General features: G+C 40.7%; 2 protein-coding genes across 3 annotated transcripts in view; both read right to left on the reverse strand.

The window, feature by feature from the left end:
- Nucleotides 1-5478: 5478 nt before the first annotated feature.
- Nucleotides 5479-15359, reverse strand: urm1 (ubiquitin related modifier 1). Its single transcript, XM_030742981.1, has 5 exons — nt 15296-15359; nt 13292-13362; nt 8849-8930; nt 6833-6881; nt 5479-6264 (listed from the first exon to the last, which is right to left on the reverse strand). The coding sequence occupies exons 1-5, from the start codon at nt 15328-15330 to the stop codon at nt 6196-6198; spliced, it is 306 nt and encodes a 101-aa protein (XP_030598841.1). The 5' UTR covers nt 15331-15359; the 3' UTR covers nt 5479-6195.
- Nucleotides 15360-21795: 6436 nt separating this feature from the next.
- LOC115789801 (SH2 domain-containing protein 3C-like) overlaps nt 21796-25080 on the reverse strand; it is a 40349-nt gene continuing 37064 nt past the window's right edge. For both annotated transcript variants that reach the window (XM_030743324.1, XM_030743323.1), the window contains one exon: nt 21796-24070. In XM_030743324.1, the coding sequence (XP_030599184.1) occupies nt 23895-24070 (176 nt within the window). In that variant the 3' untranslated portion in view covers nt 21796-23894. The remainder of the gene's footprint in view (nt 24071-25080) is intronic.

Raw genomic sequence — 25080 nt, forward strand, 5'->3', positions numbered from 1 at the left:
TTCCTCATGTTTTATTTAAATCAGTGTCCGTAACTGAGGACTAAACTACTTAATCTTTGGGCTTTTAAAACAGCTGCAGAAGCCCCCATAATAAGTTTAGAGTACAGTGCAATATATTGCGCAGGCTATGCAAGAGAATCATTGCAGTTTGGTTCTCTTTTGCTGCATCCTTATCTGTAAAATGTGCTATAGATTTTTTTTAAACCAACGTTTAAAGTATAAGACAACATGCCCACTGTTATCCCATCAATCGCTTGTCACATGAGCATCATATAATCCACTCATTTTCTGTCACTTTGGACAACACTCTCCTCACAGGCCTACAGTAAGCAGCCCTTTTCTGGAGCAGAATGGCTGCACATGGCGCTGAAGGCACCGCTTTATGTCCAAGTGCCTGGTTACAGCGTTGCACTAGTTTGTTCACACAAGAGAGAGGGCACAAGAGAAACACTAAACGTCATGCAGTGCGGTCAGAGAGTAAACAGTGTCGGGATTGTAATCTCTTTTTGGGTAGAAAATAGGGCTGTTGTGTCTTTAAGAGGGGCTGCTGGTCCCTCATCGCAGCTGCTGGCGTGTGTGCGTGTGAGTGCGTGCGTGTGTGTGTGACATAGAGGACAGCGGAGATTCATTACTTAAGCAGTACAATGGACATTTATCACCCCGTGGTGTTATTCAAATTCAGTACCAAGCGAGGACCTTCTCCACTCCTCTCTCCGCCTTGCGTCGCGGCCACAGCGTTTATTGTTGCAGCAGCTTAAAGAAAAAGCCAGGAGGGCAGAGACACATGCATCCAGTCAGTCAGTCAGTTCGGGAGACCCGTAAAGGACGGGTGGAAGGAAGGTAGGAGCGTCTGTCCGGAGTGTACGAAGCCCACAGCTCTCTCTCTTTTTTTTTTTTTTTTGTCACTATCCGACGCTGCTCGCTGGGGGGCATTTGGAAGGAGCAGAGAGATCCGAGAGAACGCGCGTCGTGGGAACTGAACCAAGGACGCACCAACGGGAACTAAGGGGGTCTCCTTTTAAAAAATTCGGTTTCGTCACCAGCTATAAACACCAGAAGGAAGAAGAGAAACGCTCGAAGTACCTCTTTTCAAACGAGAGGCGGATTTTTTTTTTTTTTTTTTTTTTTTTGTAATTTAACATCCGTGGAAAGCCATTGTGCATCTTGAGGCAACAGCAACTGAGGAGTCCTTCCCTAAATCGATGACATTACACAGGTGCAGAAATGGCGTTTTCCTGGCGTTCTCGCGTCGGACTTTAAGATGAAATGAAGCCTAAATGGGTCGTTTTATTCCCAGCTTGTAAACTCCTTTGACACAGTTTAAAGTAAGACTGGGGAAACCAAAGGACATAGATTTTTTTTTTTTAATTTAAAACTGCATTGTCCATTCAGCCATCTTAAGGGCCTAGGGATATAGATAGACTAACTTTACAACTAGCAACCAGTGTTAACACATGGAGTGAAGACAGTAGCTATAAAAGAAAGTAGGGAAGAGGAAGCGTGCGTTTCAGGATGCTTTTAAATAGCAAAGTGATTGTGGCTGCATCAGTGATTCTTTAGCATTATCAAACACTCGCAAAAAAAAAAAGGATGGGCTTTCGTCTAAAGTGATGATCAAAGGTTGAGTTTTTATGAGAATTCAATTATTCTAAGAGGCGGGAGAAGTTGTAATTCAGGTTGTCGGTTCTGGCAAAAATATCTCGAGGTTTAGTGAAACAGCTTAATGCTGGAAATGTACAGCAAGAGAGCTTCCCCCCCCCCTTTCCTTTACAGGAAAAGACGAATCCGAGAGGCAATGCTGAGCAGCGAGAATGTCAAAAATAATGCACAGTATTGCAACTCGCTATCTTGTAGGGGGAAAGGGGGGGAGGAAAAGCAGTTTTTCGGTGTCAGACGCAGCTAACACTGTCAAAGGCCAAATAGGCAGTCGTAGCAGGTGCATCCATGGGCCTATACAACAACTGCCCGTACACATTTGTGAGTCAAATACTCAAATGTTTAATTTCTTCTTGTCATTCTGGCAGAGAATATTTAGTCTTTAGCGACTGATTGTCCAAACGCAATTCTTGAGTAAACTCAAATTCAGCCCCAAGAATTGTGTATGGACATCTGTTGCTGCAGACTTACATTCATCACTGCTGTCTTTGGCCAAGCGCCACATCCGAGACTGTGGGCCTCCAAAGCCACAAAGAAACCAGTAGGAAGGCCTTTAATCTCATTTTGTTTTGTAACTGTCTCATTTCAGGTAAGGTAAAAACCACATTTTGCACGATATGTGGAAAAAGTCGCGAGACTGGCCCAATAAAGTGGAGGAAACCGCATTCTGCCTCATGTAGTGTGTTTTTCGGGCTGTGTGCTGTGCTCGGCCCGATTGGTATTTACACTTTGTCGAAGATCTAATCAAGACTGTTTGTTTTAAATGGCAGATATCGACATGGGAGCATCAATGTATCGACTGTCTTTGGCAAATAGGAGAAAGCAGTAAGTTGAGAGCTCAGAGTGAGGCCTGTATGCAGCATGCACGGTGTGCATGAGATGAGCCGTTGCTAAACCCATCACATGCATTAAGCAGTGAACGAGGAGAATAAACAGGCTTTAAGGATTAAAGTTTTCGTTTACTATATAAACTACACTGATTGGAAAAATGGCTTCTTAATCAATTGCTGATAATTTATGAATATACTCAAAACATAGCTGCAGAACACTAGGGCTAAGCTGGGCTCTTAAAACAGACTCATGCTGGTTAAAGATAAGTACCTATTGCTCCAAACAAAATTCAGTGTTATTTACGTCAAGGTGTAGCAGTATTTAAAAAAAAAAAAAAGAAAAGAAAAAAGGGCCCGATGGTGCCAAATATCTGGAGCCAAACAGCGTCACTCATAAATCACGTGGGACACTTACTGGCCCATTAGATACGTCTACGTTTTTGCTTTGTTCACAACGAATAATACTATAACCACTTTAAAAATAATCCTGTTATTTTAATAAAATATCCATCGGCTCTTTAAAATTTGATAAATGTTAAAAAACAATTTATAATTGTAACAGTTTAGAATATGGCTTATAAACGGTTTAATTCTATATTTTTCAAAAATCGTTGAAAACAGCTCATAAGTTATGAGAATTTTTTCTATTTCTCTCCCTCTTTTGTCTTTCTTTCACTTCCTATCTCCCTCTCCGTCTCTCTCTCTCTCACACACACACACGCACACACGCAGCCAACGTATTGTTGAACATTAAAGGCTCACCTCACTTAATTCCAGGGGATTAGTGCATCATGTTTGCGCTTGTATAAATGCTTCTGTGTCCAATACAGTGAACATATACAGGACAAGTATCTTTTACTGTTTGACTTTGAGAAAGAGCGTTTTTTGTTTGTTTTGTTTATTTATTTATTTATTTTTTGTCATTTATGACTATTTATTTTACAAAATAACCTCCTCCACCTACAGTGGGAATGTGTTTCCCATAGGAAAAAAAGAATACTATTTTATTAGCAATCACAAACTCGTTATGCTATTGTGATCGTGACTACTGAGTACTATAGCATTTTAACAGTGGCAATGTCTGTAATCGGGGGATGGGGGGGGGGGGGGGGGGGGGGGGGGGGGGGGGGGGGGGGGGGGGTGTACAAAGAGCATAAAGTAAGTTTTGATAGGCCTAAGTGAAGTGTGACTTCCTCTCTACACTGCCTTGTTCATACGCATACCTTGAGTCTCAGTCCTGTGCAGAAAGCTGCGTGAGTTTACGGTGCAATCGAAAAACAGGAGCGAGAGAAAAATTTCGCTTTTTTTCAGACTACACAGAAACAATTCTGAAATTGTCAACATGCAAAAAAAAAAAAAAAAAAAAAAGAAAAAAGAAAGAAAGAAAGAAAAGAAAAGAAAAGAAAAAGAAAGTAAAATAAATCAAATATACCTATATATATATATATATATATATATATATATATTTTTTTTTTTTTTTTTTTTTTAAAGTGAAGCAATTTATTAAAAAAAAAAACAGGCTGTCAGGCAGATAAAAAATTGAACAATTGTGTAAAAACACGAGTCTTATTTTTATTTGCCTTTTTTTTCCTCTTTTGCTAAGTGTCTGTTTTCCTGTGACAGAGTGAGGGTCAGATTTAAATTTCCACTATTATAACCGGAACTCTGAAGCCAGGTCGACTCTCCCACCATGCAGCAGCAGCAGCAGCAGCAGCATCCCCGTTTCTCCTGTTGCGCTGTCAGCCAGCCACACTTACCTATTTAAAAAAAAAAAAAGGGAAAAAGGGAGTGTAGGCCCAAGTAACTGTAGGAACCTCAGGTATTTATCACTGGCTGCACTCATAAGCCACGTTTAAAAGTGACTACAAGCATTATTTGACTAACTAACCGAAGATAACTTGAATTTAATTGTGCAACTTTTACTCATCTTAACATTTAAACAGAAGTCATTTAATTGGCCTACAAGCCAAAACACATATGCTTTACAAAAACCTTCTGATTCTGTCCTTACAGAGAGTCTCTCTCTTTACACACATCCACACGCTGAGTCGATCATCCTCGGCCAGCAGTAGCTGACACAGTGCAACATTTTCTCCTCTCTAACCCCCTCACAGCCTCATTAGCATTTCCTTTCTGCCGGCCATTATAGGCTAGTTTCCCGTTGCAAATCGGACTCCACAACCGCGAAAAGGTTTTAGGTCGCCCCGGGCGTTCAAGGGAGGGCAGCCCGGAGGCTAGAACTCGACCTCCCGCAGTGGTGCTGTAGTTCACACCCCACCCACCACCGCCACCACCCACACAAACACATACGTGTTATATGCACACCCTCCACCCCCTTCTTATGAATATTCCCAATGAGTTTGGCCATATGAAGGTAAAATCTCTCTCAAGCGTCTTCTAATCAGCCCAAAACTGCTCTGGGATCACAAGAGCTGGGTTTAAATCGATCACATATAAGCCATCACCAGGAATTATCGAAGCGTCATGTAAAATCCTCACTGCGTTAAACGTTTGGATGGGCGGCCCCTGCGTGTGACACCACCTTACAGCCAAAAATGGACTCCACAAGAGGAGGGAGGGTTTGTAATTGGCAGAAGGGGAAACGCACACTGTGGTTTTGGAATTTGTAAGAGGGGGAAAAAAAAAAAAAAAGACTAGATTTATGACAGCAGTTGATCACTGCGGTAAAAAAAAGAAAGGTAAATTATATCAGCTGCATCAATATTTATACATTTAAAACCACACGTTTGGCAGTGTCCCAATTTATATACTGAATATGTTCTTTGCTGAATTATCATTTTTCTGTTATCCAGGTTTAGAAAAAAAACCAAAATTTGTAAATTGCGCAGGACAGTGTTAAAAAAAAACAGAAAATAGAAAAAAAAAACCACATTGCATAAATTGTGGTGCAGATTCATTTATTCTATAAAAGAAGGGAGCATTTTTAAAAGAAATAAAATTTTAAAAAAAGAAAATTTTCATTCATTTTAGACAAAAAAACATTACTAAGTAAAACATTTATTAAAAGGTTTACATGAGACTATAAAATACTTATAAGGGTGTATAAATACATTTTTAGAGTGTTAATATATTTGCCAATTACAATTAAACATTTAATTCTTTGTGTATGAACAGATGAATGACAGCGGTATAACAAATATGTAAGGAAATGAAATATATCTTTATTAATATGTAAACAATTAAAACCCCCCAAACACTTAAAGCATACTCAGTGTGTAATAAACCATTTATTAAATGTTTCTACATTACTCTGAAACACTAATGGAGGAGGGAGTAAAGTGTTTCTTGTGAAGTGGTGACTTGAAGGTAATTTTAACCCTTAAGGACAACCATGCTGGAAGACAGGCTGCATGGAGATGAAGGTAGACGCACTGACTGTAGGTATTTATACTAGTCGCTGGGAGATGGCCAGTGCAACCAGCATTTGCATCGCTTCCCATTACACCCTTCCAGGTCAAACTGTTTCTAACAGTTTCTATATTTTTATCCGGGAATTTCCCCTCATTCCTGTGGAACAACATCAATCTTCTCGGCTGTCACTGTGCACGCTGACACATCCACAGCATCCAATGGGGTGATGTATTGCTGGGATGTGGACGGGGAGGAAAGTAAGAAGAGATGATGTAGCGAAAAGGCTGAACTGTGACATATCAAGGGTATCTTTACAATAGTTATTCCCTTTTCTTTTTTATCCTCCATGAAGAGTAGAAATAAACACAATGTTGTCTCGGTCTTGTAGCTGATAGTCCAGTTCCCCCTGAGGTTTAGAAAACACACAAAATAATTGATCATCAAAAATCTGCACCAGTCAATGGAGAAATCTGTGTTTATTAAAATAAACGTGTGAATCACTCTTGTGTTCCCACTGGGGTCCAATCAATGACAAACTTTTCATTTCATTTACATCCCTTCCTGAGTCTCGTAATTGAATCAATTCATTTAAAATGTAGCGTTCAGACTGTGTGTGCATGTAAATATGTGTTCAGATACGAGACCCCAAGGACAAACTTGCCTCGCAGCTGCTTCCAAATTATATGAAACATTAACCGACTCAAGGAAAATGAACAATCTCACCATCAGTGAATATGCAGGTCAACTTTCTACATCCTTCTTCTTCTATTGCATTTTTAGTTGTGAAGATGAATGCGTACATGACCTCAAATCATTTAACACTTCAATAGAGGGATCCATAAAACAATGAAATACGAGAGTTTGAAATAAAAATAATTTCTCTCTCTCTCTCTCTCACACACACACACACACACACACACACACACACACTGACACCACGGATTCTGACAGTGAACATAGCTCCCAGTGCTCACCATTAGTTCCCAGTCTGCATCATTGATAAGTACCAGGATCCCCGGCCTCCTGTGGGAAAACACACCGTTTTCAGTCAGATGTATCTCCCAAAGGCAACACAGACTCAAGCACGGGCGCACACGCGTGTTAAACGTACAAACAGGTACAAACAGGTACAAACAGGTACAAACAGGTAGCGGGCTTCCATTTCATGCGTGCTGTAAGTAAACATTTAAGCAATTTGTTGGCATTGAGTAAAAAACACACAAACAAAAAAAAAACTCAAAAATACATTTAAAAACAAATAATCAAAAGAAAAAGAAAAAAAAATCAAGAGGCATAAAGTTTTAATTATTTTTTAATATTAAAACATTATACAACAAAGATTAAAATATAATTTATATTTTTCTTTAATAAAAGGAGAAGTGGAAAGGCACGGGATTTCTTTTTTTTAACCCAAATTTCAATCTGTCAAATTAATTATAAAAAATAATCGTCTTTTAAATACATCTTTAATAATTATTAAAATATGTACATTAAAAAAAAACATGTTTAATAATTATTGTCAACTACAGATTAGTCTTCAGCATTTTGGGGAGGTGAATAGGTGGACGTAGTGATTTCTGGGGATTTCTTTGAAACAATCTGACAAACTACCAAAATCATTCATGAACTTCACATTAAAAACAAAATGAATTCAGCTCAATGCAAAAATATATTTATACATTTTTCAGACAGTTGAAAAAATTAGTAGCATTTCTAACAAATTGCAGCCACGATGAAATCAAATTTCATTTTCAACTCTTAGAAGGATAAAATGAGTACTGAGTACTGCATTGCGCTACTTTTGCACATCACAGCCAATACTGGATCACAAGCAAAATTCTGCAGCTATTCTTATTGCTTCCGGTGCAACGTACTGTATATCTAAAGTGCGTTATTTACAAATATGTAAAGAATTACACATATTGTTGTATTATAAGCCATAATTCCCCCAAATTGTTTTCTGGCTAACAAGTGCTGAAAGCAATAATGATTTTGACCTGCACCTCTGCAGGGCTAAAAGAGAGAAAATGAGGAGAAAAATTTACAAAATGTAAATGAAAATTAAATAAGGCCCCAAAAAAGGATAAGTGGCATAATGGGGAAGGATTACAGACAACTACCTTTCAAAAGATGCTAGTGTCTTTTTTTTTTTTTTTTTACTGAGGAGGTAACTTTAAGTCACATGGATTATGATAATCCTGCCAAAAGCACTGCTATCCTGCACACTGATTATATCCACCTCATAGGTGCATGCATGCACACACAAAACAAGGCCATGTTGACAAAGAACAAAAGAATAAAAGAGAAGGTTGTAAACTATATCTCTCACACACACTCACACACACACACAGAGGATCCATGGACCATTTTAAAAGATAATGAAGCAGCACCTTGATGATGGTTTGCTCAGAAAACAATGTGTGCTGCCAACATAAAGCGCACACAAACACACATCTCATCTGTAAGGTTTATAGGTAACCCTTCTTTTTCTCCATTCACTGGTTAGATGGTGCTATAAATAGTCCTGCACAAAGGCAGCTGTAAAAGTCAGCCAATCCTATACGAGGCTGGTGTGAGCCCAAGACCGCCACAAACACACACACACACACACACACACACACACACACACACACACACACACACACACACACACACACACACACACACACACACACACACACACACAAACACACACACACACGTATCTATATACACTCATGTGCACACAGGTAATCGTCTTATTGAAAACCTACAACCTGAAGGCTGGACTATTTTTTTTTCCCTCAGCATTTCAGCAGTTTCAGCTGCAGGAAAGATGCTTTTTAAAGCCCCCCAACACACCGTTGTACAGAATTAAAAACTGCTCTTGTAGAATCATTTTGATCAAATACATCAGTGACATTAGACAGTGTTTTTTTTTTCCTTTTCTTTCAAATGACAGCGAAAAGTAAGAACTGCATATCCAGATCAGGTGTGTGGAGTGCACTCACACAGAGTCTCCTTGGACGAATAGCTCAGGTCGTTCCTTCAGCAGGTTCCTTTGGATCCAGACCAGCAGCTGCTTCATGTCCCCTAGAAAACACACACACACGTTTGCACGACTTCAGAGGACATTATGCTGACTTGCACTGGAGACTTACCCTAAGCCTAACCATAACTAATACTTACCTAATCTAAAGAGAGCCTCCTTTCTAAAATGTAATGATTTACATAACGAGGACTTATTTTTGTGCCCAAAAGGAAGGCAGGTCCCTACTGTGTGACTGTGTAAACAGATTTATGTCTTATGTGAGCGCAAGCGCACACACACACACACACACACACACACACACACACACACACACACACACACCCTGTACACTGGCAGACGACAGGGGTCATAGATCAGGGGTTAAGGGTCAAGGTGCATGATTCCAGCCCCCTGGTCGATGTGACGCGACAGAGGCACCAGAAGGGACAGGAAGTGTGTATGTCTGTGTGTGTGTGTGTGTGTGTGTGTGTGTGTGTGTGTGTGTGTGTGTAGGTGCATGTATATTTATGAGTGTATGTCTATGTTGGGGGGAAGGAGAGGACACTGAAAATGGGGGAAGGTTGACTGATGTCAATGGCCAAGAGCAACATTTTTCACCTTGGAAGAAAGAAATAAAATAAATGATTTTAGTGTATAAAAACAAAACAAAAAGGACAATCTACAGCCTGAGAGGCCATTAGATTAAAATAAAGGAAATGTAATTACAAAGCTTTTTTCCAACCATGTAAGACTTAAAAACAAATATATAAATTTATCTGAAGCCTTGTATTTATACTGATTTTTTTTAAGTGCAGGACAAATAAAGCATAAATCCAGATTTCAGAGTAATAATTTTCTGCAACCCATTAAATGCAATGTCTGAGCTTGAACATCAGCGTTCCTTGAATTTTCTATGAGTCTGACCTCTTGAACAATCAGATTGACCTTCCCTCAACAATAGGCCGAGCCTCACACAGACCAATGACGGCCACAAAGGCAACGCCAATGAGAGGTTTTAGAGAAAATCCCCACTAAATGACTAACAATGAATATATTAGAGTTATGGCTATGGTCAACATTAAGATTCAAGGTGTCTGTGTTTTAGCTGGGGTTCATTAGAGAATGGTGGAAACACAATCACATGAAGCGTTTGCTGGTTGTGTGTTTGCGCGTCTACTGATGTACATTAGGCTGTCAAATTGTGAAAATGCTTGAGAGCCGATCTACGATTGCTGGTAGCCACATGACAAACACACTTTGTCAAATAAGCAGATCTGGCCTCCTGGACCAGTTCACACAAGAGCAAAAAAACAGAGGGAACAGAAATGCACAAGGAAAGAGGAAATAAACAAAGCAGAGAAAGAACAAATACACTACAACAGGAAGGAGAGCGAGTGAGAGCAGATGAGAGGATGAGTGGATGACAGTGAGTCCTCCAAAGGCAGGTGTAAAGAGAAGAATGTGGAGCAGGTAGGTAATGAACCACTCAGAGATTCGAGAGTTCGGCTGGATCAAAGCCAGAGGTAAAAATCACATTAACACAGCACAAAGGTTGCAGGATTTACGTTAAATAGATTCAGGAAACGCAGTCAAAATGCTGAATGATCACAGCGAGGCAAATGTGAATTTGCTTTACTTTTCAGTGAGTTATTCTGTTAGATTTATAATGCAGGCTTACATTTAGCATTCCAGGGGATGAGATTAGAGAGACAGGCATTGCAACGGCATTCATGTGTTACTATAAGGCAAAAAAAACCCCGCTTCAGTTCAAGGATTGAATTGTTCTTTCATACAATAATGGAAATCAAGATCAAATGACAGCGATTAAATATAATAACACACACAAGATAAAACTGAAAAAAATATGCAATGTAAATACAAATACAAGTAAATGCATGAAAACAGTGAGATTTGCAAAGGCGTGAAAAGTGATGTATAAGGCGTGTGTGAGGGAATTGTGTGTGTGTGTGTGCAGCTCCAAGCCTGTGTGCACAGTGTTCAGGTTAATTGTAGAGCTGTCTGCCAACTCACTAGTATAATGACAGCGCTAGTTTTCTATGGTTGCAGGCCTTCATATATATAAAAAAAGAAATACCTCCCGTTTGTGCGCACACACACACACACACACACACACGCACACACACACAAAATGTACCAGTCAACGAATATTGACCTGCACCTCTGCAGGGCTAAAAACAGAACTAATCACTACAGCAGTCATAACTCCTTCTTTGTGGTGACTCCTTTCTTTGCACTCCGACTACCTTTGACTATTGGTTTTTTTCTCCACCATTACCCCTTATTCACTCTTTCATCCTCTCACCCATTTACTTTTTTCTTTGGCTCACTCTTTCTGCATCTCTCTCTCACACACGCATACACACACAGACACACTCATAAAAGCACTCTTCTCCTCTTTCTGTCCATCATTTATTTCCACCTCTTGCCTTCCCTTTTATATTTCACTCTTTAAACACAGACAAACATGCTAAAAGTTGCAGACAGAAAAAAAAAAAAGAAAAGTGTTGCCTTAACTCAAAGCACAGGTTGGTGATAATTCAGACTGATCAATTAAGCTTTTTTTTTTAAAAAGAGAAAACATCAGGCACAGGCCTTTTAATGGATTTCTTGTAAAATGTTAGACAGGTCTACAAATTTAAATCATCCTCAGCCTGAACCCAAAAGACAGACCTATACAGATGAAGTGCTTTATAGATAAGAGGCGATGTACTGAAATGAGGCTGAGAGATGAAAAGGAAAGAACGAGGTTGTGGAGAAGCTTAGAGATTAAGGTTTTTGATGGCGCTTTACGGTCCAGGTAGAGAGGAAAAGAAAATGAGGGACCGAACGAACAAGAGCGAGAGAAAATGCGTCACGAGCTTGTAATGCATCCTGGGATTGCGGCGTGGCCGAAAAGCAGACATGGAGGGAGGGGAGAGAAAAGGCGCCATTTTGAGGTCGATTTAAAACTCCCTCTCTCTCTTTTGTGCCTTTTTTTTTGCTTTTCTGCCTTTGTGCAATTATGACGATCATGTGAGTGGGATGAACTATCCATCTTTTGGCTGATGTGAGGGGCAAAAATGAGGTGATCCTTGGACCATGGGGGTTTTGTTGCGTGAGGGAGGGTTAGATAGAGAAAGAGAGGGGGTGGGGTCTTTCAGTTGAGGGTCATCAATCACTGGCTGGGGTCAAAAAGAAATACGAAGGATTCAGAACCAATTATATCTGTCTCAACTGCACCCCCTCTGAACCCACACACACACTCAGACACGCAGACACGCAGACACACACACTTAGATGTGTGTTGGTTTGTAGCAACATTTCCACGATCAGCAAACCTACCGAACGAGGCTGGGCTTAAAGACCACGGTAAGCGACTAGATCTGAGAAATGTTCGGTCAAAATGTGTACACCTGTGACTTTAAAACCCAGGGCTTCATATACTATATGGCAAAACCTCAATACACACACACACACACACACACACACACACACACACACACACCTACACACACACAGGGGTCAGCTGGCAGAGGAAGGTCATAGGAGGCTGACATTCCCTGTTCTGGTCAACTTTTGTCTTTTTGTTGTCGTGGTAACATCAGCACCATGGATGAACACCCTTTGTTGAAACAAATACTGAGGACACATATTTCTCTGGTTTGTTCTCCGTTTCTGTGACACACACACACACACACACACACACACACACACACGCACACACACACACACACACACACACACACACACACACCTTTTCGGCAAATTTACTACATATTTTAACCTCTAGGCAGCCGAAATTCCCCGGGTACCCTTTTATTCTACTTATTTTCCCCAATGACCCGAGCGCTAACATGAGGGGGAAAACAGTGAAGCTGCAGGGAGGTTTTCCCTCCTCCAGGCTGAATGAATGACCTTTATTAATCTAATCAGTTTGGATCCAGAGGTAGAAAAACATTTTTTGGAATAAAAAAACTGAGCAACACAACTTCCAAGGTGCACACACACACACAAATCATCATTCTTTCTCTGTCATTCTAATCCGTTCTTAATTATTTCAGTTCCACTTTGTTCATGTTCCCTATAACCTTATATGTAACTTCAGATCAGTGCCAGTCCTTTCCAAATTAATTTCTTGCACACCATAAAAGTTCTCATTAACAGGTCCAAAGGATTACAACTTGCCCACTGTGGAGAAGCAAAGACAGCGCATCTGCATGCTGGTAAACAGAGGACCTGCTGACCACATTGTACATTCAAACACAAAGAGCGATAAGTTTAGATCTTCTTCTTTGACAGTCAAGGTGTCGTGGATGTCTAAATGTGCCACCATGAACACATATCAGATAATACCAGCCTTCTTTGATTTGTCAGAACTGACATGCAGAAACACTGGAACGATCCATGGACAGGTGATACTCACAAGGTTCTGATTGGCTTGGAAGAGTCACCCGATGTTGCTTCACACCATCAAAAAGCAGCTCTGCACCTCCTCTACATGAAGATAAACAAATAACGAACGCAGTCATCACATAACTATCAAAACTGGGCATTCTGCAACTCTACATTCAATCGTTTATTTATAAAGTACTTAAAAATGTTATTTAAAATATTAGCATCATAGCAATAAAAGCTAGAACCACAGAGGGCTGAAAATGAAAACACTTTTGCTGTTTAAAAGTCAAAATAAAGCTTATGTCCTCTCCACTGTGATGTGAAATGTGGATATTACCTGTACAGTCATGCTGCTAACATAGACTGATCAGCCTGTGCCTGAATTACCCGCTAAAAGAAAACTTCTAGTTAAAAAGGTCAAACGCTTCTCATGCTGAAGAAGTGTATGTTACGGTGTGTTTATTGAGCTTTTTTTTTTTTGTACTGCAGTGAAAATTTAAACGAGATGTACTGTATCAGTCACGGCACGACCGTTTTTGTCCAGGTCACAGGTCAAATCAAAATGCAGCTCTGTCACCAACCTGAATGCTGAGTGACACATCCGGACATTATCTCTGACAATTTGTGTTAATGGTGCCAAGACAAAATCCTTGGAGTGATCACCCCTAAGAAGTGAACATTCGCATGCAGCTGTTACCATCATCAGCTGTTCATATATTTTCCTGTCCATATATTTTGTTGCATTACAGCTGCAATACAGGACAGTAGTGCAGTGGTTAGCACCGCTGCCTCACAGCAAGAAGGTCCTGGGTTTTGAATTTTGCATGTTCTTTCTGTGCCTGTGTGGCTTCTCTCCAGGTACTGTGGCCTCCTCCCACCATCTAAAGACATGCACATTTTTCTGATTCCAGCTGATGACCTTTGTTGAAAAGCAGAGATGTTTCTTGTAGTTGGTCATCAGGTTTGGCACATGGTCAATTTGTGAGAGTCAGAGTTCTGGCTGGGTTGATCAAATACTAACTCAGTGAAATGCAAATCAACTTATAACTTTTATATAATGTGCTTTTGTTTTTTGGTTGATGCTTTTCTCTCCATTAAAATGAAACTACCACAGAAATAGAGACTGTTCCTTTCTTTGTAAATGAGCAAACTTACAAATTCAGCAGGGGATCAATTAATTATTTCCCTCCAATGCATGATTCACTCAGTGACCCCTCATGCTCAGTGCATGGGGGGCAATATCATGCTACCATCAGGTTACAAATGTTTTATAATAGGATGAAGGTAATCACTCAGAACTTTGCATTGATTTGCAAGGATCCTGTAAGCGGACCTGCCACTGTGTAACAGCCATCGGCTCTCTTCACTGTTCAGGTTTTTCCTGGAATTTGTCACCTGTCCGTATCTTATAAAATCCCATAAATCATATTAGGTGTGCTGAGACTTGATCTTGGATTCTTTCAGTTTCTAATTAAGCAAGATTTTTCAGGAAAAAGCTGCAAATGGGTCAGCCTAGTAAGTCTAGTCTCAAGTCCTTATTTTCTCATGCAAGTCCGACTCTAGCCCAAGCCTGAGGTTCACAGCAGTCGCTGAAAGCATTTCTCCTTTTAACATGCAGTTCACTGGTTATATTCAGCATGCTGCGTTTGTTTTAATGTAATTTCGTGAGTTTGCCGGAGAGACTCCGTGTTGGCAGCTCAATCCTGCTTTCATCAAAAGACATTAGGGACCGCAGCAGCTGAGAGCTGAGCTGCAGGAGAGGTTACCGGTGCGGTACACGGTGTGCTGCAGCTCAGAGAACAGATCTCTACAAGCTCAAACCACGCTGGTATGTTTAGAGATGTGTGAGCGAGTGTTTAGCGGTGGAATCAGCCAGCTGTCAGAACTTTTCACTTCAGTTGTTTTCAGTTCTGCAGCTGTGCAGCCTCACAAGAGAGCGTTTTCTCCTAAATGTGTCGAGCCAACAGCCACGCTCTGTCTGAATAACTCAGACAGACACACCATTTACTACAAATCGCTGAAATTCGCTTACCCAAACTCCAGATGAATCGCTATGGACGCTGCCATATTGTCGGCACATGCAGGAAGTAATGGAGGGGAAGTCGGAAATGACGTATTTGGAAACGTCAAATTCTTAGTTTTTCTGTCTAGTCACGAGGAAACGTAACCATCAATCTGTGATCCAGTTATTTTTAAATTACACATAATAATAATAATAATAATAATAATAATAATAATAATAATAATAATTATTATTATTATTATTATTATTATTATTATTATTATTATTGCTGTTGTTGTTGTTGTTGTTGTTGAAAATTATACATTCCCCCTTGTTCTGAGTACATCTACTAAACTGAAGTGATCATAATCAAAAGATTAACAATACACACGCCTATATAGTATTGTCTTCCCCAATAAAAACAATACAACAAACAAACAATCAAACAGCAAACAGAGAACACCGATAATTCATTCTATAATCCACTAAATATGGAATCATATGCATAGAATCAGTAAATTATTCAAAAACGTAATTTGAAGTACAATAAAGGTCACTAATTTTATTAATTATCTTTTTTATTGGACAGTTCCGTCAGTTACTTTTATTTTATGTAATGATGAGAAGTGGTTTTGAGTTCTTGCGTAGATGTTTATGGATACAGGGTGGGTGTCCGAAGTGGGAGAAGTGATGTAGAGGAAGCAGGAGGATGCCATGTAATGCCACTGTGCCACACACTTTTTGTAACTCCCTGCATGAAGCGTGTTCATCTGTCACCCTGGGACTGAAGAAACTAGTCCAAAGGAAAATGGGTGGATGTTTACCGATCTGTGTGTTCGTGGTGCCCACATGATAGCACCACCGCTGTGCAACATAGTCACAACAATTTGAAGGTGTGGACCCTAGGTTAGGAATTTACATTTGGATATCTGATATTTGTAGTTTTTATTCGCACATATGTTCTGCACTTGTCTTTTGTGAAAATCAACATGTATTTTACATACTAATATCTTTATCCAATATTTGAGTTACTGAGAATATTCTTGTATACTCCTGTCAGATAATATGCTTGGGGTCTTTGACATTTGTTTATATTTTCAAGCCAAAATGGGACTTGTGTTATTGTTCCCATTTAAAAGCCGCTATTCCCTTGGACTTGACCTTATTTTGAAAAATCATTATAATTTGAAGCCAGTAGTTCATAAAGGTACCTCTCTATCACCTCATGTGCGAGTTTGCATGTATTTGCACTCTTGCCTATAAATATAAAATTGTGCGGAAGCATGGCATGGCACTTTTCCATCGCACCTTTCACACATACATCTTCAGTCAAACTGGTGACAGTTCCGGTCCGAGCATACGCTACAGAACGTGAAGGATGAAGAGGGGGTGGGAGAGTGTACGGTCAGAGGTTTGAATTGCAAATCTGCTGCCTTCTGTTGGCGTCCAAGCCTTAGCAGGCCCGTCCTTGTCTTTATTCATGTGTTAATGAGGAGTCAGTGCAGGGGCAGATAGACAGATCGACCAGGGGCCTGACGGGTGTGAGGGGAGTGTGAGGTGTGGGTGGGGAGGCAGGCGGGAAAATTAGGGAGTCCTCTGATGGCGGAGGCTGCAGTGGACGTTTTGAAAGAAAATGAAGACGTGATTATAATTGCAGTCTTTTGTCCGTGCTGCAAAGAGAGGTATCCAGACGAGTGAAAACAGCCGTGGGGTGAGCTCAGAGGTGTGGGTGGGATTTTTATGTCCCTAAGTTTCATGGTTATAGAGTGAGTTATCTAGTAATGATCACACCATCGCTGCTTGTCATGTCACATTTGCTAAGCTGTGTTGAAGTTCATGTACAGCTGTTATGGATAGTATGCAACATTTCTTTTTTTTTTTTTTTTTTTTTTTTTTTTTTTTTTTTTTTTTTTTTTTTTTTTTAGCCTGTCATGTCTGGTAGATCTTGCAAGCAGAACTGTGATCTGAATGCGTTGTTGTGCCAAACATATTTGCTATTTCAAGATGAGCTCTATAGGTTCTCAATAGGCTCTTCTTGTTGTTGTTTTAACCCTTTATTTTATTTATCTGAGTTATTTTTCCACATACTATGTAACAGCCAGAGCTGACAGGCTGAAGAAGAGGAAAATAAAGAGAAGAAAAAGGGAGAGAGAAAGGGAGCAAAAAAAAAAAAAGGGGAAAGAGCACAAGTCTATTAATCAGATACTTCATCACTTTAACATATAAAAAAAAATACTATCAATACTTGCAAAAATAAATTTGTGTGTGAAAAACAAAACTAACAAAGCATGTTACGCACACCAACAATTTTGTTGAGTTGTGATTGAGTGGGCGTTTGTGTCTGTGTCATGTTTGTGTCTGTGTCATGGAACGTACTTACCAATGAGGGCAAAACGCTGCAGCTCCACCCATCAGAAGCCAGAGGCAGGTACGGAAAGCCCCCAGAACCCCAGGCCACCAGCAGCCCACCAAGGGCCAGGAAGACCCCCGGCCACTCAGTCCAAAGACAACCGCACACCTACCCCAGCAGACGGGAGAGGGTGGTCTCAGACGGAGCCCCCCCAGTCGAGGAGCGAGGGCTCCAGGGAACCCAAGGCGATGAGAAGCCAGCCCCCCCCCAGCGGCCAGCCCCCTGCACTGGCCGGCGGCAGGGCTCCCGGGCCCACGGCACCCAAGGACCGCCCGACCCTCCACAGAGCCCCCCCCACGCCGAAGAAGCCAACGCAGCCCCGCACCGCACCCCCAAGGGGGGCAGGCCAGTACCCACGCCAGAACACCCAGCCCCACCCAGGAACCCCGAGGCACCCCCATCCCAGGGGGGTAGGGGGGAGGAGGCAACCAGCAAGGAGCGGCCAGGAGGCAAGGCACAAGGCCCAGACCCAGGTCCAGCCATACATACAAACACACCCAGACACCCGTGTACACATTTATACACAGATACTCATACATGCCCATACATACTTACCCACACACAGATATGCCATACATACACATTCACTCACCCACCCATACTCACGGAGACGGTGACAAATACACAAAGACACACATTCATCCATAGCTACCCACCCTCTGAAGGCGGGGCAAGTGGAAACCACCCCAGGGCCAACAGCGACCCCAGGACGCCACCAGCCCGGTCCCCAAGGAACCACCCGACCCCCACCCCGGGCGAGACGCAAGAAATCGGGGTGTAAGATGGCCCATCCACCCCTCCTCCTCCCCAACTTGTAGGTCTATGTGTTAATGTTTGTGAGTGAATGAGGTGTATAGGGTGCAGTTAAAATTGAGGGGACAGTTATGCCACAAGCGCCAACTGTTGGTCGTCAGCGCTTGCCCACACTGCCCCCCCAAAACCCTCCATGTCTAAAGTGCAAATAAAATTTGGAGACAGACAGTGACGAGGATCCGAGTGGGGCCACCTCAGCGGCCCATCTCATCAACCTCTGAGTAACATGCCTGCCCCAAAGGTCCTATGTGTATCAGGGTGTAAGTGTGTATGTGTTGTGAGTTATAATGACTAAAGTGCAATTAAAACGGAGAGGCAAGTGGTGGTGCAGCTCTCCACGTGGCCTCTCCATCCTACATCTGTGAGTGATGTGTATTCTGTGTACACACAGTATGCAACATTTCTGTACAAAGACGGATTTTACTTCATTCTGTTTAAACAGCAGACACAGCAGTGACCATGACGCCTTCATTTCAATACACCCGAATATATTTTTCCCCAATTTGTACTATTCATGAAAACTTCCATTTATTTGTTCTCTGTTTTACAAGTTAAAGTAGACCAACTCAAACATGCATCTTCTGCAAGATTTTGTGAAAGGGTCTGAATGAGTGTATTCAAAGTTTAACCCCCCCAAATCTAATGTTCACACTGCAGTTCTTTCTCTTCTTTCTGTTTTCATTTTCCAATTCCAGTCTTCACCTACCATTTTTAATTACAATTCAGCTAAAAAAAAATGTGAGATCAAATATCTTAACTATGTTATTCTTAATTTGCAATTTTATGCTTTGAATGATGATTGGTAACCACGTATACCTATTATTTCGCTCCACCTTCAACCTACAGTATATCTATCCAATCTGCAGCCATCTTCACCTCTCAGGTTGGATGAGAAATGGGAATCATCACTTTCTTCCACCAATATCTGCCTGTGGATGGACAGCAATCTTCAATGTCATGCTGCCAGGCAGCAGCTATAGAGCAGCCAAGGTCACACATGATCAGATGACAATGACCAACACAACGGATTAGCTATAGAAAGAGTGGGGGTAGAGATTAGGGATGAATTGATGACGGTTGGCTGGCTGACTGGCTGGCAGGCCTGGGAGATCTTGGGTCTGTTTCAATATGGAACATAAAGAGCGGAAATTAACATGTGCCATGATACCAAGCAGGGAGAATCCTCTTAGAGATTACATCCATAACACGTTACGCCTATGGAACTGTATGGAAAGGGGAGACAAAGACAAGAGCAAATTATATATATATTTGTTGCCATAGCAGATACTATGCTGTTTGATTCTATTGTATTCTTTTCGGTATTGTTCTTTTATGTTTACCGGCTAATGTCTTAAAAGCAGTAATTTTTCTACTTCATGTTTTCCGAGGGAAATGTTTTGGCTGGAATAAAGACGACCTCTTCCTCAGGGTGCACTAGTGCCATCTTCATGAGGGATGTAAGCAGCAACAGCAGTGCTCCTGCAACATCTGTGTTGTGGCATACATACACATACACAGACAAAAGCAGATGCTGATAGCCAAACAAATGCATGCACACTTAGGGACAAACCTGCACGCACGTGCGCACACACACACACACACACACACACACACATGTACACCCTCCATCTGTCTTTTTCCCCCCTCCTGCTGCCATCACCACGAGTCTGTCTGCAAAACAATGTGAGATGCTGTGTGAAGCATATTATGTGGTTCATTTTCAGGTAAACGCAAAGCTTGTTAAAACATTAACACACTGGCTAAAGTGTCTGAGAACAAGTGGACAAACAAGAACAAATCATGATCCATTAAAACTCAGGAAGTACTGCACCACCAGCTACCTAAACCTCAACTGGACCAGGACTGATGACGGTAATGACAACAGGGCCCGATGAGGGTTAAAGTTGTAAACTGTATATAAAAGAAGGATCACCTTTTGTTTGATCAAATGGTGACCCCTACTGGCTTCCAATGAGCATTGCAAGAAAATGGCTTCTTAGGACAGCATTATTGCTGGTTCTTAGTCATTATTTGTACAGCGATAGTGGAGTATGTGTGCATGTGCATTAAAAACGATGCCAGGGCAGTTCAGTGTTTTATGCCAGAAAATATAAAGAGAGAAGCTCTTAAATAAAAGTAGTAATACCACAATGCAGAAAGACCTGCATTCGGAATTTTACCTATAAGTACATTAAAAAAATGCATTGAAAAGTATATAAATAGAAGCAAAAGTACTGAATATGTTGAAAAATTGAGGTCCTTTGATATGTTTTATTACAAGTATTATAATAAATCCAAGTAACCACAGTCTCTAAACATTGATGCTTCATGCACATCTTCAGCACAGATGATTTATACAATAATCACAATTTAAGAGTGTTAAAAGGGAGTTTTTCCTTCCCACCATTGCCAAGTGCTTGCTCACATGGAATCCCCTGTGTCTGATTGTTGGGTTTTTCTCCTGAATACTGCAGGGTCTTTACCTTACAGCATAATGTACTTTTTTAAGCAACTGCTGTGATGTGATGCTATATAAAGAAACCTGTATTTGTCAGTTTTATGAAGGTTTAGTCTGCAGTGTTGACTACATGAAGGGAAAAACTCTGATAAAACAGTTTATCAGAGGGACAGATTGTTGTGAAGAAGCTGAGAAGTTTGGAGACAAAGTTGGAGAAACAAAGTTAAAATGGTTTGGACATGTGCAAACATGTGCAGAGGAAGGAGCTGCCAGGCAGGTGGAACAGAGGAAGACCTCAGAGGAGGTTCATGGATTTAGTGGAGGAGGACATGCAGAAGGTTGGTGTGACAGAAAAAGGCGCAAGGGATAGGGTGAGATGGAGGCCAATGATCTGCTATGGCAACCTCTAACAGGACCAGCTGAAAGAAAAGGAGGCTGCACAAAAACTATGGCATTCACCCACAGGCCACACTTTTGACTTAATAAGCCTATGAAATCTGGAGTCATAATTGTGCCTCATGAGGTGACAATGACCTTTGACCACCAAACCAAATATACTTTATCTTACAGACTACACCCCCTGTGGGTGTAATAAGGGAATCGGTGTTATTCACTTCATCTGTCAGTAGTTTTATCGTGGCTGATTGGCACTTGCGGTGTGCGTGGAACTGAACAGAAATGACTACAGTATTGCTTATCTTTTCAAACCAGAAAAATCAGAAAAATCAAAAACTAAATTTTGCCTTTAAGACACAATCTCATCATTAACATATATAAAGGTGTTATACACAGGCTAGACTAGAATAGAACATGCTTTCGCTGCAAAAAAAAAAAACAGATTCAAATGCATCGACACAAGTAATTTTATTTGAAAAAAGTGAACTGTACAGTACATTAAAAAAAAAATGAAATCAGTCCCGATCATTTCTTGACATTTTGTTTTTGTTTGTCAAGCCTTGAGAGCATTCCTGTACAGCATTCAACAGAGAACAAATAAAAACATATTACATCATCGTAATCAATGTTATCAGTTTTCAAACCTAAACCAGTAGGCATCCTCTTGGTCTCGAAACACACAATAAAGGTGGCATTTCTCTGTTTATGTCTTCAATATTACAATTCATGATTCAGTGTTTTTTTGCTGACTAAACCACGCCCCCTGTTGGATCCCAGTGGGACTGTCACATGGCTCCTTCCCTCATGAACTCTCAATCAGTTCAGCTTATCCCAAACTAGAAAACAAATCAAACATCTATTTAAGAATATCCCAGTATTCCACTCCTGGATGGAAGGGCAATTTTCAGAAGCACTTCTGTTTAACTGGTATCCGATATGACTTTCATCCATTCAGTTAAGAAGATTTTAGGATTGAAGATTTCTTAAAACATCCAGTTTGTTCCTCAGGGTTCTCAGCATTTGGTTGAAACGATTGCATAGCCCTGAGAGTTAGCTCTAGCCCTCTCAGGCCCTTTAGCTGTTAAAGCAAAAACATAGCACTAGATAGTCGAGCAAAATGTAACCCCAAAGAAAGCAACCTTTTCCGGTCGGTTTTAGCCATATTGCTGAAACACAAATTCAAACATACAAACAGAAGATGTTTTTGTTTTTGTGTGTGTGTGTGTGTGTGTGTGTGTGTGTGTGGTACATATGTGGCATACTATTAATTCAATTTTCAAAGCTGAAAAGAAAAAGTAAATGAAATGCAAAAAATTAAAGACTTTCTCTGTCCGGTATCTTGAAAGATTTTCCAGACACAAAATATCTTCACTGAGTCATGTTAGATTTCTTGACTTTGACACAATTGTGTATTAAAATTACTGAATTATTATTAAAACAACATTTTACTTGGTGAAACATGTTCTCGGTCCATCATGCATGAAACTTTTTTTTTCCAGGAGATTTATAAATGGAAGCCAGATTCAAACTAAAGCATGTTCCTTTATGTTTATGTATTAAGTGAAACATTGCTTTACCTACATTTAAAGTGTAAACACGACATTTCTCTTGTCTTTTGTAATGCTGTTTTAGCTACTTTTGGTGCACAGGACACACAATATCAAATGGATAAGTCAAACAGACACAACTCCGGGAGGTTGCCTTGCCCTCTTAATGATTTTAACCACTCACAAAGCCCTCGTATTGAAGTTGCTGCATAACTTCTGCAAATGTTTCATTTCTGGTACATTTATTAATGCATGCCTGATACATTTTTAATGGGATTCAATGGGACTGCATGATACATATTTCATGAGATTTTATGAACAGGGTTCCCTCAGAATGAGCACTGACAGATTCTCTTGAGTTTCATGAAGCAATGTCCATAAAGTTTTGATATCCTTTGATCATAATGAATAAATAAGACAAAAAAAAAAATACGCATGAAACTTTAATGACATACAAAAATGAAGAAACGTAAACATGCTTACCAGCAGACACACACGCTCACTCATTCACAGACTAAACATCTATATGAGCTATGCGAGTTATTGTCGTCGTTTTGGCTACAGTGAGACAGGAGTCGAGTGTCCGTGTTTTACAGGAGCAAAGCCAAATTCTGTACCTCTGTTTGGCACAGCGTGCACGTTACCGTTTGTATCAGAGGAACTTATCGCCCTTCTGCTCCATCTTCTGTTCCACTTAGATTACTTTCTCTCCTTTGCATTTTAATATTTCAGCAGTAAGTGAGGAAGTCCGCAGAGAGGACACGGAGGAAACTCTGTGCCTCATTTTAAACCCACAGTGAGTACAACACACGTTGCAAGCGAGACCCTTTCTGTGCTCCTCTTGCTCACTGCACATGCTCTTTTAGCTGCCTCTTCTTTCACGCTCCCCTTTTTTCCAGTGTCCAAACTGAACGCTCCCACTCCATCCTTTTCAATGCAAAACAAGACCGTACCACTATGAGCGGTAAACTAAAGCACCTGCCCTGTAGGCTGTCAGGGCAGGTGCTATAGCTCGCTGTGGCGCACAGGAGGCTCTAGCTTGTGTGATAGGGCGGTGAGGACCTTGTCAAACTTCTCGTAACGCTCCGATTGGCTGCCCTCAGAGCCGCGGCTGCCCCACAGTAGGCGCATCTGAAACTCCGTCTGGAAGATCTCGCGTATTTCAGCTTGTTCCTGAAATCCTGGAGAGGAGATAAATTACAAATATAAAGAAAAATTGCATGGAGAAGACAAAGACTAAATCCAATAAACGGCTGCAGAGATTTCCACCCATTCCACCATTTACAGTATGACCAGTTAACAGCACAAACATCACAAATGGAAAACTGGCACTTAGAGATATGATAACTTCATTGCCCGCGCCACTGAATTTCTATGCTTAATGATCATCCCTTGCATTACAGCGAGTCTACAGGGAAACCAACCTCTATGTCCCCAGTTCTCAGTAAAGGAAGTACAGCTCCCAAACCCTACACTGTAAATGGATTAGAGACAGTTTTCCTCCATAAAATTTTTAGCTGGACCAACTTTAACTGCATGACATAAGCATCTCCATCGCTGATGAAAGGATCAAGCTGAGGTCAGGGTGATCAATAGCAGTGTATGATAGAAAATAGATGAACTGAGAGCTATTGATAGACTGAAGCAGTTACTGCATTACTGAACAAACTGAGACCCAGTGGTGCGGTATTAAGGATCAATACAATCAGCATATTAGTAGTGACATGATTATGACATCATACCGATGGTGTGACATTTAACACATAGCGATGCATTACAAGGTTGAGATATAACAGTGTCATGCTGACTGATCAGTCCATCACGGGTGTGATGGGAAATGAGGGCCATCGCTACAGAATATATTTATTACACCACTGGACTGCATCAACATCTGAACTCAAAAAATTGTACAAAAGTCAAGTAAACTACAAACACAGTGGAAACATCCACTGTGACTGCATAAAAAAAAAAAAAAAAAAAAAACTACTGACATTACAACTTTGAGAACCCCAGCTTTAGACGATGATGATACAATGCTGATAAGTTTCAGTCACAGTGACCCTCACTTATTCAGCATTTGATTTTACCAAAAAAAAATATTAGAAGAGCCGGCTATGTGTTTTTTTCTCTAGTAAATATGCTTTGTTTAAAGCCTGTTTTTCCTCACTAATCAAAACTAGTATCCCAATTA

The sequence above is a fragment of the Archocentrus centrarchus genome, chromosome 12 (genome assembly GCF_007364275.1).
Source record: "Archocentrus centrarchus isolate MPI-CPG fArcCen1 chromosome 12, fArcCen1, whole genome shotgun sequence".
Classification (NCBI taxonomy): domain Eukaryota; kingdom Metazoa; phylum Chordata; class Actinopteri; order Cichliformes; family Cichlidae; genus Archocentrus; species Archocentrus centrarchus.